Source organism: Eublepharis macularius, chromosome 5, assembly GCF_028583425.1.
Source record: "Eublepharis macularius isolate TG4126 chromosome 5, MPM_Emac_v1.0, whole genome shotgun sequence".
Lineage (NCBI taxonomy): Eukaryota > Metazoa > Chordata > Lepidosauria > Squamata > Eublepharidae > Eublepharis > Eublepharis macularius.
Window position 1 is genome coordinate 77,899,012 of NC_072794.1, and position 12,337 is coordinate 77,911,348.

Genomic DNA, 12,337 nt, shown 5'->3' on the forward strand with positions numbered 1-12,337 from the left:
GATCCCCCCACCACTTTAAAGATCTTGTGATTGATCGCGGGATGGACAGACTCCGTAGTTGGGAGTCCCTAATCGGGTTAAAAACCCTAATGAACCAATTCTGCAACGGTCTCATAAAAAGGCGTGCAAAGGGTACAACCCCTGTAGAAGATGCCATAAGGCCCAACAACCTTTGAATGAACCTAGCCGATTGGAACCGTTTGGATTCCACTCGCCTCACCAAGGATTGGATCACTCTTAACCTTTCCACAGGAAGGAAGGCTCTCCCTACAGTTGCATCAAGGGAAGCTCCTATAAACTGGATAGATTGTGATGGTTCCAGATTGGACTTTTTCCAGTTAACTAACAGGCCCAATTTGGAAGCAGTGGTGACTGTGAGTTGTACATGTTCCAACAGGGATTGTCTAGATTGGTCCACCAGGAGCCAATCATCAAGATATGGGTAGATTGTGCAACCCTTTGACCGTAGGAAGGCCGCCACCACCGCCATGCACTTAGTGAGCACCCTGGGAGCGGATGATAACCCAAAGGGTAACACTGTATATTGAAACACCTCATCCCCATAACAGAAGCGTAGGTATTTCCTATGGGTGTGATGTATTGATATGTGAAAGTAAGCATCCTTGAGGTCTAGGACCGCAAACCAAGAACCTTTCTCTAGATAATGAATGACACTAGAGAGTGTTAACATGCGAAACTTCTCAACTTTAATAAACACATTCAGTTGTCTCAGGTCAAGGATCGGTCTAACTCCACCATCCTTCTTTTCCACCAAAAAATATCGGGAATAAAACCCAAACTTAGAGTCACTTGTAGAGACCCTTTGTACTGCACCCTTCTGTAAGAGCTCCGCAATGGCGAGTTGCAGTTCTTGCGAGGGCATCGATGAATTCCCAGAACAAGACAACTGAGGTACATGCTCAAAGCGTAAACGGTAGCCATTTCAAACGATGGCCAAGACCCAGGAGTCAGAGGTAATCCTTTCCCATTCTCGAAGGAAGGGAGGCAACCTATCCAGGAACAGGTACGGCTGTCCTGAGGTCAGGTCGGTCAGTCAAAACCCAGGTTTTTGTGGCTGGGAAAACTTGGGGGATTGTGGTTGGTTCTGCTTGGATCTAGGTCGGGTAGAGCGCATAGAGGAGCCCCGTTAATAAGAGGGATATGTCTTTTACTGGTGATAATGATGATAAGGTTGATAATTATACCTTGTGTTGCATTGGTATTGTTGCCGGCCCCGATATCTACACTGCTGTTGATGTTGGGGTTGTTGTTGTCTGGCAATGACCCCCAGTGAGCATATACCTTTTGTCCCAGTCTGCCTATTATTTTTCATCTGATTCAAGGAGTCATCAGTTTTCTCAGAGAACAGTGAGGTGCCCTCAAAAGGGAAATCCTCGATTTTACTTCTCTTGTTGGGAGTCAAGGCCGTCGACCTCAGCCAGGAGTGATGCCGGAGCACCACAGCTGAGGCCATGGCACGTGCTGAGCAATCTGCCTCATGCTTGGCAGCGGTCATTTGCTGCTTGGCCAACCTAGAAGCCTCCCCTTGGAGAATCCTAAATATGGATTTCTTATCCTCTGGGAGATCTGTGATATATGAGGAATGTCTACTCCAAAGGAACAGGTTGTAGGACCCCATAATGGCCTGGTAGTTTGAGATGCGGAAGTTCAGGGCGGCTGACGAATATACCTTTTGTCCCAGCTGATCGAGCTTGTGCCCCTCTCTGTCGTTGGGTGAAGAATGTGAGCCGTACTTGCCCTTTGGTTGTGTTTCCTTCGTTACAAGAGAGGAAGGCTTGGGGTGGGTGAAAAGGAAGGCACAATCCATTTGTTTCAGCTTGTAATAGCCCTCCACCATGCGTGAGGTCGCTGGAACCGAGGCCGGTTTCTCACACACCCCGTGGGCAATGTCCAAGAGGTCTTCAACTGCTGGGAAGGCTACCGATGACGTGGAATCCGAATAGGGTGCTTAGAGCACCTTACTCTTTGGTTTGGATGAGGTACTGGAGACATCTAATTCAAGAGCCCTGGCCATCCTCAACATCTGTTCCGTGAACAGCCTGTAATCTTCCAAGGGCGAGGATGATGGGGGTTCGCCCACAGTCTCTTCCGGGGATGGATCCGAAGCGATGTCGGATATCTTCCCATAGTGAGACACAGACTCAACGTCCTCCTCCAAACCAGAAGTGGGTTCCACGATCGTGGCCAATTGGTTCCTAGATGTGCCCAGATCCGCAGACCGTAGACTCTGTTGCGAGATCGACCGGGGAGGAGGCTGTAAAGCTGGCGTGGATTGGAGCCAAGCTATAAAGTCCTGCCAATTCGGGGGTTGCCCTTGGTATGCAGGTTGGTATGGCCAGAAGGGTCCCAGAGTGGGTGGCGCTGGCGGACCCGATGCCGGAACCGACCAAGAATAAGGAGGATACTGATGTGAGGGCTGAAACTGCTGCGCTTGCGGTGGAGCCATTATGCTTGGAGCCGAAGATACCGGAATCAAGGGTCTGCGATCCGAACGGTTCGGGCTCGGATCCATGGCAGTAGAAAAAGTTGGATCCGGTTCATCCAAACCTCCTTCCCCTTCGGTCTCCTGATGAAAGACTGGAGTAGGAGGGGGGGAGGGCGTCAGCGGATTCTGCAAAACTTCCTCCTCAATGATGAGAGAAGGTGTTGAAGATGTCGACCGGTGCTTCTTTTTATGAGGGGAAGAAGAGGCGGACTTTTTAAGGTGTTTAGTCTTCGCCTTAGCCTTCTTCGGCACCGGTTCCGTGGGAGCACAGTCCCCACCGGTCGGTTCCAGGGAGCATTGTTTGGAGGAACTGTGTCCATCCTTCGGTTTCGTCTTGGAACCGACAGTCTCTGGAACGGCAGCTGACGGTTCCAACTGTGCCAGAGCCTGCTCAGTTGAGGAGTCCCCACGTCCCATTTTGGTGGACAGGGTTATCACCCTGGGTAATGGGTTCGAGTCGCCAGATGCCTGCGCTGATGGTTTATTGGATCCTGAAAGGACCAACTCCCACAGGGCTGCTTTAAGCCTGGCCGCTCAATCGCTGCACGCCTTCAGCGTAAATCATTGGCAGTGGTGGCAAGCAGGGACATTATGGGACTCACCCAGGCAAAGGAGGCACAGGGAGTGTTAATCCGTTTGAGGCATCTTCGTGTCGCACATGGAGCACTTCTTAAATAATGCCTTTTGCGACATATTCCTATATACACTAACTAGAAGAACAGTATAATAAACTACGAACTTTATACACTTAACTACCTACAACTATCTACAACTAACAAAAAGTGTGCAATCAGGGAGCGATAGAGCAAACGATCTCTCCCACTGGCGGCGAAAAGAGAACTGAGGGACAAGATGGGCGCCCCGCCGTAATACGCTGCATTTGGGTGCGAAAAACCGTGCATGCGCTCTGGGCGGGGATGCCCACATTTCGGGGGTTTTAGAGCTATAAATCTCTCTCCGAGGCAGGCCTGCGCAAGCGCAGTCCCCAATGTGTGTCTGCACAGAAGAACGACGATGAAGACAAAGTTATAATGGGCTGAAACAGCCATTGTTTTAGATATTATTTTTTCACAGTACAGAATTTAGGCATTATTTCCCTTCTCCAAGTAATACATATATTAGAACCTATGATCTTGAATGTCCCATTTGTTTTATAATGCAAAAATATCCTCCTTGGAGGCATTTATATCCTACTGGCACAATTCCTGCCTGCATCAACAGGGATCTAACGGAGTATTATAAAATCTTGATCCCCCATACCACCACATATGTGTATAAGCACTCATTATTCCAGGGGTTTGTGGGGAACGGGAAGTGTGTTTCCATATCCCATATCATCATCTCCACGACCATGCTTTCAAGTTCTTTGATGGAGGAGGTGGGCTATATGGGGAAACAAGTGGCATGCACAGGCTTCCTATTCCCTGACCTGATTTAGCACAGAGCCTGCCTGCATGCTTAAACCCTTAGAGTGGAAAAAACTGAACTGTTATGTCCAGGGGATATCCCTTCTCATTATGCCCTATAGAATCACACTGGTAAGAATCATGCTTTACATCTTTACAGGTGCTCACTTATCACAGGTAGAAAATGATTGGTCCAGTATTGTAAATGCATCTAAAAAGCAGTGACAGACTGGGCTTAGAACTAATTACATATTTGCATCACCTACCATCAGTCTTGAAGTGGTAACATTTTCCCAGCAAAAAGACAGGAGAATTTCTGCTAAAGTAAGTTTTTGTTTTCAATACCCAGCCTAAAAAAGGGGAGGGGAACGTCAACAATCAATTAGAGATCTTTCAGATATCTTGCAGGCTTTATTAACATTAAGAAAATTAAAAAGGAAATAAAAATTGGAAGTTCCATTAGAAACAAATTCCACTGCTGTAATCAGTACTGACATAGTTTCAGTTCTTTCTGTGTTAAAGCTGTTAAATATTTTTAGTGTCTCTAAAATGAAAATATTTTGCAATTTCAAGGCACCATAGCCATGCATTTAAAACATCAGGCAAAAAATGAATGTTGTTTCTTTCATTTCCAGACAGGAATAACAGCAATGAACTAGAGTGCACACAGTAAAAACCCCTTCTGAAGAGATACCAGAAAACACCTTTAAAAATGATTAGTGACAAAAATTTAGAAACATAATAGGAACAGATTTTAACCACCCCCCGCCCAAAGCTTTGTCAATTAAGATCTGGATATCAATAGTTACTATTTTCCTTTAAAACATTATATGACATTCCTGAATATAACTATATACTTTTCTATTTTCTCATAGTATTTCCCTCTACCTAAGCAGCATTTCCAGGAGACAGAGGGGCACCTGAAGACAAGCTGTCCATCAATGCAAATGATCCCATTTAATACAGAGAAGAAAAAGGGTGATGTGAACACAGAGGGGCACAAGGCTTTCTTACAAGGAACATTTTGGGTTCACTGATACTTCACTGTACACATCCTTCTATGAGCTGAAGTCCTCTAGCCATACTGTGGCCTGACTGTACAGGAGGAAATTTAAGCAAGGTTAAGACAACAAACAATTATTAGCCCTAACAATGGCAGAGTGTTAGGTCTGCACTGGACCTTGACAAAAAGTCTGAATTGAGCACCTTCCTTCTCCTGCTCATTGCTTGTTACAGTGGTGTGACATTACATCTACAATGGCACTAATCATTTGTTATTAACCAGTTAGCAAACTATCTACCATCATTTAGAACAAAATACAAATGGATTTCAAAGGCCAGATTACATTGTTTCACTAATTTCTCATTAAGCAATGCAATTTCATATTTCACTTACTGTATTTCACATTGTGCCATGCAGACATAAATTTTGATTTTATTTTCTCAACTTCATCTGTCCCTGCGGCCTCCATATTCCCATTCAAGAGGAACAGCCATCACTGTCTTGAAAGGCACTAATTTTTGCTACTGTAAAGGAAAGGAATGAGTGTATCCATGAGCACACAGGGCATACCCAAGCATGTTTGTGTTATTAGGTTGTTAAACCTATTGTGACTAGGAAGAGCAATAAAATCCTAGAATCCTCTACTTGCAGACAGAAACACAATTGTAAGTTCTATGAATAAATAATAAAAACATTTGATTCCAAACACACAACAGTAAAATTACCATGCAAAGCTAAATAAAGCATAATATTCTCCAACTGATCTGTATTCCACAGTAAACTCACTTGGGGACATTGACTATATTGGTGTACATCTGAGAATACCTAAACACTAATTGGAAGGCAGAGAAAAATATTTAAATTGCTGTTAAAGGGGCAGTTTTATATTACGTCTATTCTGTTCAGAAGCAGGACTCAAGGCTTATAAATATTAATGTGCTATTTAAGAGTGTTGGGTTCTCTCCCAACCCAAAATGTACTAAGTGAAAAAATCTGGGATGCATACAGAAGAAGGGTATGCTTAAGGAGAAAAATACAATCATTCATTACTAAAACTGAGTCTTCTGTTACACACTGGATTATTCCTACACAAGTTAGAGCTACTTTAAAGGCCTCCTAAAAAACACAACTTCACAGCTTCATTCATTGTTTTTACAGAATGTGTTGCACTGTTTCCAATTACCACAGGAAGGATTTCGGAATTTTCCTACCTTTGTACTATAAATATTTTGCAGGGGAAAAAGATAACTCAGCAAACAATGCAAACAGGAGTCTTTCTATAGGGCCTACCTGCAATTTTGTTAAGGAATATAAACCCAACTGACACGTGCTAGGTAAGCTACACTGCACAGACAGAAATAGCAGTTTCAGCACCCTCGTTAACTGCACTGTGTATTTGCCCATCTTCTGAAAGAAAGTGGGGGAGGGGAAGGAGAGTGATAGTTCACAGAGCCACAATCAGATTTAATGCCTACCATGGATTAGTTTGGGTCAAGGGCAGAAGATCAGCTTCTGTAGGCTGGATTTCTATTATTGCTCTTCTAAGATCTGCCAGGTACACTCAGAGCTACTAATACAAATTGTATGGATGAAAACATTTCTTCCTGGCTATATTCAGGAGCCTAGACTCTTCCTCCATCTCATATATTAACACAAGGCATTCCTCCCATTTGAAGAGCAAGAACTTAGTGGGAGTGACAGTGCAAATCTCCTGTTTGTAAGTAAAAACTTGACATCTGGAATGAGCATGTAAGACAGCACAGTTCAGAAGGGGCTGGTAATCCTCCTCAGCATCAGGCTGTGTTATGCTGCCCACCCCATACCTTAGGAGACATCGTAGTAAAGTTTCATTATAGCTATCAGTCAGTTCTAACAGTGATAAGACATAGCAACATCTCTATTGGCCCCATAGTGTGTGTGAAGGGCTTACTTCCTTTTAGCTTAGTGCAACACACACACACACACACACACACACACACACACACACACACACACACATATATATAAAGACACAATTTATTTAAAGAAGAGTATTTAGGTGGGATTTCTCACCTGCATTGCTTTGCCAATTAGCTTGCAAGCAATTGATGCATTCAGCTGTCTTCCTATAATCAGGCAGCTTGTTTTATTGCAGAAAAATGTTTGTATTTACATTTAATTATAACCCTTGGCAAGTAATATAATGTGAAAGAAATTACCATTTTGCAATTTTTTAAAACCAGCCCGCTTGCACATTTCTATGTATCAAATGGAGTGAGATGAGTTTAACCGTGGATTGTGGGGGGGGGGGGGGGGCTCACAGAACTGAATACACTTTTTAAAAAAAAGAATCTGCCTTAAAAGTACAGACATCGAATCAAGGTTTTCAAAGTATATTCTTATGGTCCAGTAAAGATAGTCCAACTGTAAAACAGAAAAAAGTGAAAGGAGAGAAAAGATGCCTGAACTGACTGGAAAGGCAGAGGCAATGCTATTATTGCTTTGGCTGCAAGTAAGCAGTTAAGTTGTAGCAAACTTGCTTATTTCCAAGCAAGCAGATGCCGGATCCCTCCTATTATGTCATTACTTTGCTTCTTCCGAATGATGTTCTCCAAGATTTGCCTTCAGTTTTCATAATGGATTCACTATAACTCTCACAGTTTAGTACAGAAATTATCCTTCAAACTACTTATAAAAGGATGCAGACTCAGCTCTTGACCTGGTCTGTGAGAACTGCCATAATGTAATTGCTACACCCATGATTAATTCTGACTGATTCAATCCCTTCTTTTCAAATGCAGTATACTTTTCCATGTTGAACTGGGTAGATGCAAAGTTTACCAATATAAGTAGTAATTTTAGCCAATGCCATTTGGGTCAAGCCCAACAGATCATGTCCATTTAAGTATCTACCCACCGAGGGCTTACAGTGAAAGTGCTGAGTTTTTGCTGGCTTTTCTCATAAACACCAAGGGAAAAGAAAGTAGGTGAAAGGGAGTTTCCCTTAGGGAAAGGAGAGAACGAGTTTAAAAGGGACATTTTGAATGATAAGATGAGAAAGCTCCATGACAGAAACCATAGGAGCGACTGGAGGAGATTTAATGCTGCCATCCTCATGTAAGCAGTAGAGTGGCACTGAGTGATCTAAACATGTTCAGAAGCACAAAGCTTTTTAGAGAGCAATCCTCAGAAAGTGTTCTTAGGGCCTCACTTTTAACGCTATACTGACCTGAGCCTGTAGAAAAAGACAGATGATGAAATGAAAGGAGGTTCACAGCTTTTAGCAACATATGAAATAGACTGCCAGCATTAAGGCATTTTTAACAGGGCATGGCACACATTAGCGTGGTTTCACTCTGAAGCTAAAACATAAAAACCCACTAAGAATCATAATGGGACCAAACATAAAAAAAATTACATGGCTGCAAATTGTCTGGATTAGGTGGGGCCCACCTTGTGTGGAGGAGGGTGGAGGGGGAGAGGGAGGGTTTATCCCACTTATCCTGTTTAAAAAGCCCAATCCCATTTACACAAACCGTTGCCCAATTATTTCTAGGGCTGCCAACCTCCCAAATAGGGTCTGGCTTTCTCTTGGAATTACAACTGACTTTCAGGATACATATATTATTATTATTATTATTATTATGTTCTCCAAACTACAGAGGTTATTATTATTATTAATCCTCTTTTCTGACTGAGATCCAAAGTGGATTACACAGTGCAAGTAAAAATACCATATAATCAACAGCTAGGATATTCACCGAGCAATTCCTCTGGAGAAAATAGCAATTTCAGAGGGCAGACTCTACCGTATACCACAGATTCTAGATGAAATCCCACCTAAAATTTCCCTCTCCACAGGGGAAATGTTCTCAAACGTTCAGAAAGTTTCCCAGGTCAGAGCTGGCAACCCTGTGTTTTCCAAACTCACAGAGTTATAAGGAAAAAGTTGCCCGTTATTTCAAGCAACCTAGTCCTTCCTCATAAATGAAACATATATTTAAAAAACGCTTTGCGTTCTCCCCTTCCCAAAAATATTACAACCAATGGAAAGGGCCACAAGATGTTTATGCAGTTACTCCATTACCTGCTCCCTATATAGGGAATCCCAAATACCAAGACTCCTGATCTGAAAGATGTAGTTCTTCCATTACCGAAGGACCCCTCAGGAATCCATGAAGACAGTTTCAAGTGGGGAGCTGTGTTGGTGAACTCATATCCTGAGGAATCAGGACTTGTCAATGTCCCCACTCATCGAATTCACCCTTATCCAGTACATCGGAGCCAAAATACGGGAGGGGGGAAGGAGTAGGAGACAAAACCCACTAACCCCTTTCCTCTCGTTCCGCCAGCGATCCTTTTGACCTACTCTGCTTGCCGTAAACGCTCTAGGCAACGTTTAGCATCCTCTATGGACACCACTTCCGGCCTAAGAGGAAGTGAAATCTGCCTACACACGCCTTTCTAACGGCTGAGGGAATCAAAATTTGGGTAGCCCAGACGGCTTTGAGACTACAAATCCCTGAATACATTGCTTTGTTTTAATTGCACTGCAATGGGGACTATGCATTCTGGGAAATGTAGTCCATGAAGTGTATCAATCTCGTCTCTTAGTACACACATGTCCTACACTGCAATGTGCGCTCCTGCGCTGTGGCGCAGGAATTGTCACAACTCAGCGCAGAGCTGAAAAGCCCCAGTGCATGGAAGGTGCTGGGTGCTGGAGGAGGAGCCGCGGCAGGTGCCCGTGCGGCCTTTCCCAAGCCCCTCGCCGGGCTCTGGAGGAGGCACTGAAGCAGGCGCCCGCGCTGCCTTTCCCTAGCCCCTCGCCAGGCTCGGGGAAAGAGCCGCGGCAGGTGCCCGTGCAGCCTTTTCCCGGCCCCTCACTGGGCTCTGGAAGAGGAGCCACGGCAGGCACCCAGGAAGCCTTTCCCTGGCCCCTCGTCACAACTCAGCGCAGAGCTGAGAAACCCCAGCGCATGGAAGGCGCTGGGCGCTGGAGGAGGAGCCGCGGCAGGCACCCGTGCGGCCTTTCCCAAGCCCTTTGCCGGGCTCTGGAGGAGGCACTGCAGCAGGCGCCCACGCTGTCTTTCCCTACCCCCTCGCCAGGCTCGGGGAAAGAGCGGCGGCAGGCGCCCATGCAGCCTTTCCCCAGCCCCTCGAGCCCCTCGCCAGGCTGGGGGGAAAAAGCCATGGCAGGAGCCCGCGCGGCCTTTTCCCGGCCCCTCACTGGGCTCTGGAAGAGGAGCTACGGCAGGCACCCAGGAAGCCTTTCCCTGGCCCCTCGTCACAACTCAGCGCAGAGCTGAGAAACCCCAGCGCATGGAAGGCGCTGGGCGCTGGAGGAGGAGCCGCGGCAGGCACCCGTGCGGCCTTTCCCAAGCCCTTTGCTGGGCTCTGGAGGAGGCACTGCAGCAGGCGCCCACGCTGTCTTTCCCTACCCCCTCGCCAGGCTCGGGGAAAGAGCCGCGGCAGGCGCCCGTGCAGCCTTTTCCCGGCCCCTCGCCAGTCTTGGGGGGGGGGGGAAGAGCCCTTTCCCCAGCCCATCGCTGGGCTCTGTGGGAAGAGCTGCTGCAGGCGCCAGCGTGGCCTTTCCCCAGCCCCTCACTGGGCTCTGGAGGAGGCACTGCAGCAGCTGCCCGCACAGCCTTTCCCCAGCCCCTCGCCAGGCTTGGGGGGGGGGAAAGAGCCGCAGCAGGCAGCCTTTCCCCAACCCCTTGCCAGGCTTGGGGGGGGGAAGAGCCATGGCAAGCGCCCGCGCAGCCTTTCCGTGGCCCCTCACTGGGCTCTGGAAGAGGAGCCACAGCAGGCACCCAGGCAGCCTTTCCCTGGCCCCTCGTCACAACTCAGCACAGAGCTGAGAAGCCCCAGCGCACGGAAGGTGCTGGGCGCTGGAGGAAGAGCCGCGGCAGGCGCCCGTGCGGCCTTTCCCAAGCCCCTCACCGGGCTCTGGAGGAGGATCTGCAGCAGGCACCCGCGCTGCCTTTCCCTAGCCCCTCGCCAGGCTCGGGGAAAGAGCTGCGGCAGGCGTCCGTGCACCCTTTCCCTGGCCCCTCGCCGGGCTCTGGAGGATGTACCGCAGCAGGCACCCACGCTGCCTTTCCCTAGCCCCTTGCCAGGCTCGGGGAAAGAGCTGCGGCAGACGGCCCTGCAGCCTTTCCCCAGCCCCTCCCCGGGCTCTGGAGGAGGCACCGCAGCAGGCGCCCTGGCCCCTCGCCAGTCTTGGGGGGGGGGAAGAGCCGTGGCAGGCGCCTGCGCAGCCTTTCCCTGGCCCCTCACTGGGCTCTGGAAGAGGAGCCACGGCAGGCACCCAGGCAGCCTTTCCCTGGCCCCTCGCCGGGCTCTGGAGGAGGCACTGCAGCAGGCGCCCGCGCAGCCTTTCACCAGCCCCTCGCCGGGCTCTGGGGGAAGAGCCATGGCAGGTGCCCATGCGGCCTTTCCCATGCCCGTTGCTGGGTGTGGAAGAGGAGCCACGGTGGGCATCCCCAAGGCCTTTCGCCAGCCCGCCAAGCATCCTTTCTGGCTCAGTGCTGTAGGAAAAGGTGGCAGCAGCAGCGGCAGGCACCCATGCTATTTCTCACCAGCCCACCGAGCAGCCTCTCTGGCCCAGCGTGGGTGCTGGAGGAGGAGGAGGAGATGGCAGTGGTGTTTCACACTCCTAGGGTTGCCAGCTCCAGGTAGGGAAATACTCTTTTTTTTGTGTGTGTAAATTCATGACTAAGGAAATCTATTTTACATGCACACAAAAAATTGACTTCCTAGTCACAAAGACTTGCATGGCTAGGAAAATTCATGACAGAGCTAGGGTCTGAATCTGGAAATTTTACACGTGCTGGTAAGACAGGCTGTCCTCTAGTTAAATTACTCCATGGGGAGTGGGAGCTGTGGCCTCAGTTTTACCAGTATTTTTGTACATCAATGGCATTCTGCTTATATCTTCAGGGGAGAATAGATCATTGCAATACAGTGTAATAAAACAGAATGGCAAGCAAGGAGAAGGCAGGACTTCAATGCTGACTTTACGCTTTATGACTTGATTTCATTTCAGAGATTCCATGACCATAACTCACAAAGAGAAAAGGAAAGAGTTTTAAAGCCATGAAGCCTCTAGGGTGACTAAAGGCCAGTTCTAGGCTGTTCCAATGAGCAGCTCTCAGCTGGAAGCTAAATAGGTGCTCCCCCTGCAACTTCAGCCAGCTTCCTTTGTCTTTCTGCAGACCTGGCCACAGAAGAGACAGGAAATGCCAATCGACAGAGCAGAGGTAGAGGGAGGGATGACTGCACATCACATTCTGTTTAGGATTTGCTTGTGGGCAAAGAGGAACCCTTACTGAAGCTCATCTGCCTGATGTTGCCCAAAATGCAAAGAAAACTCTGGCAATACACTGATGCACATGGAAAGAAATGGTGTCTGAGCCATTTGCAGGCATGCTTCACAACACC

The 12,337-nt window shown here is 47.6% G+C and overlaps 1 protein-coding gene across 3 annotated transcripts in view; it reads right to left on the reverse strand.

Annotated features, from left to right (window-relative positions):
- ATG4C (autophagy related 4C cysteine peptidase) overlaps positions 1 to 9,307 on the reverse strand; it is a 37,722-nt gene extending 28,415 nt beyond the window's left edge. For 2 of the 3 annotated variants that reach the window (XR_008597078.1, XM_054981083.1), the window contains exons 1-3: positions 8,982 to 9,275; positions 5,309 to 5,439; positions 4,179 to 4,262 (exon numbers count right to left, since the gene is read on the reverse strand). Coding sequence is in view for 2 of the 3 variants with exons in the window: in XM_054981083.1 (XP_054837058.1) it covers positions 4,179 to 4,262; positions 5,309 to 5,384 (160 nt within the window). In the remaining variant the exon portion in view is untranslated. Of the gene's footprint in view, positions 1 to 4,178; positions 4,263 to 5,308; positions 5,440 to 8,981 lie in introns of all 3 variants that reach the window. The other variant, XM_054981084.1, reaches the window with a different exon arrangement.
- Positions 9,308 to 12,337: the final 3,030 nt, after the last annotated feature.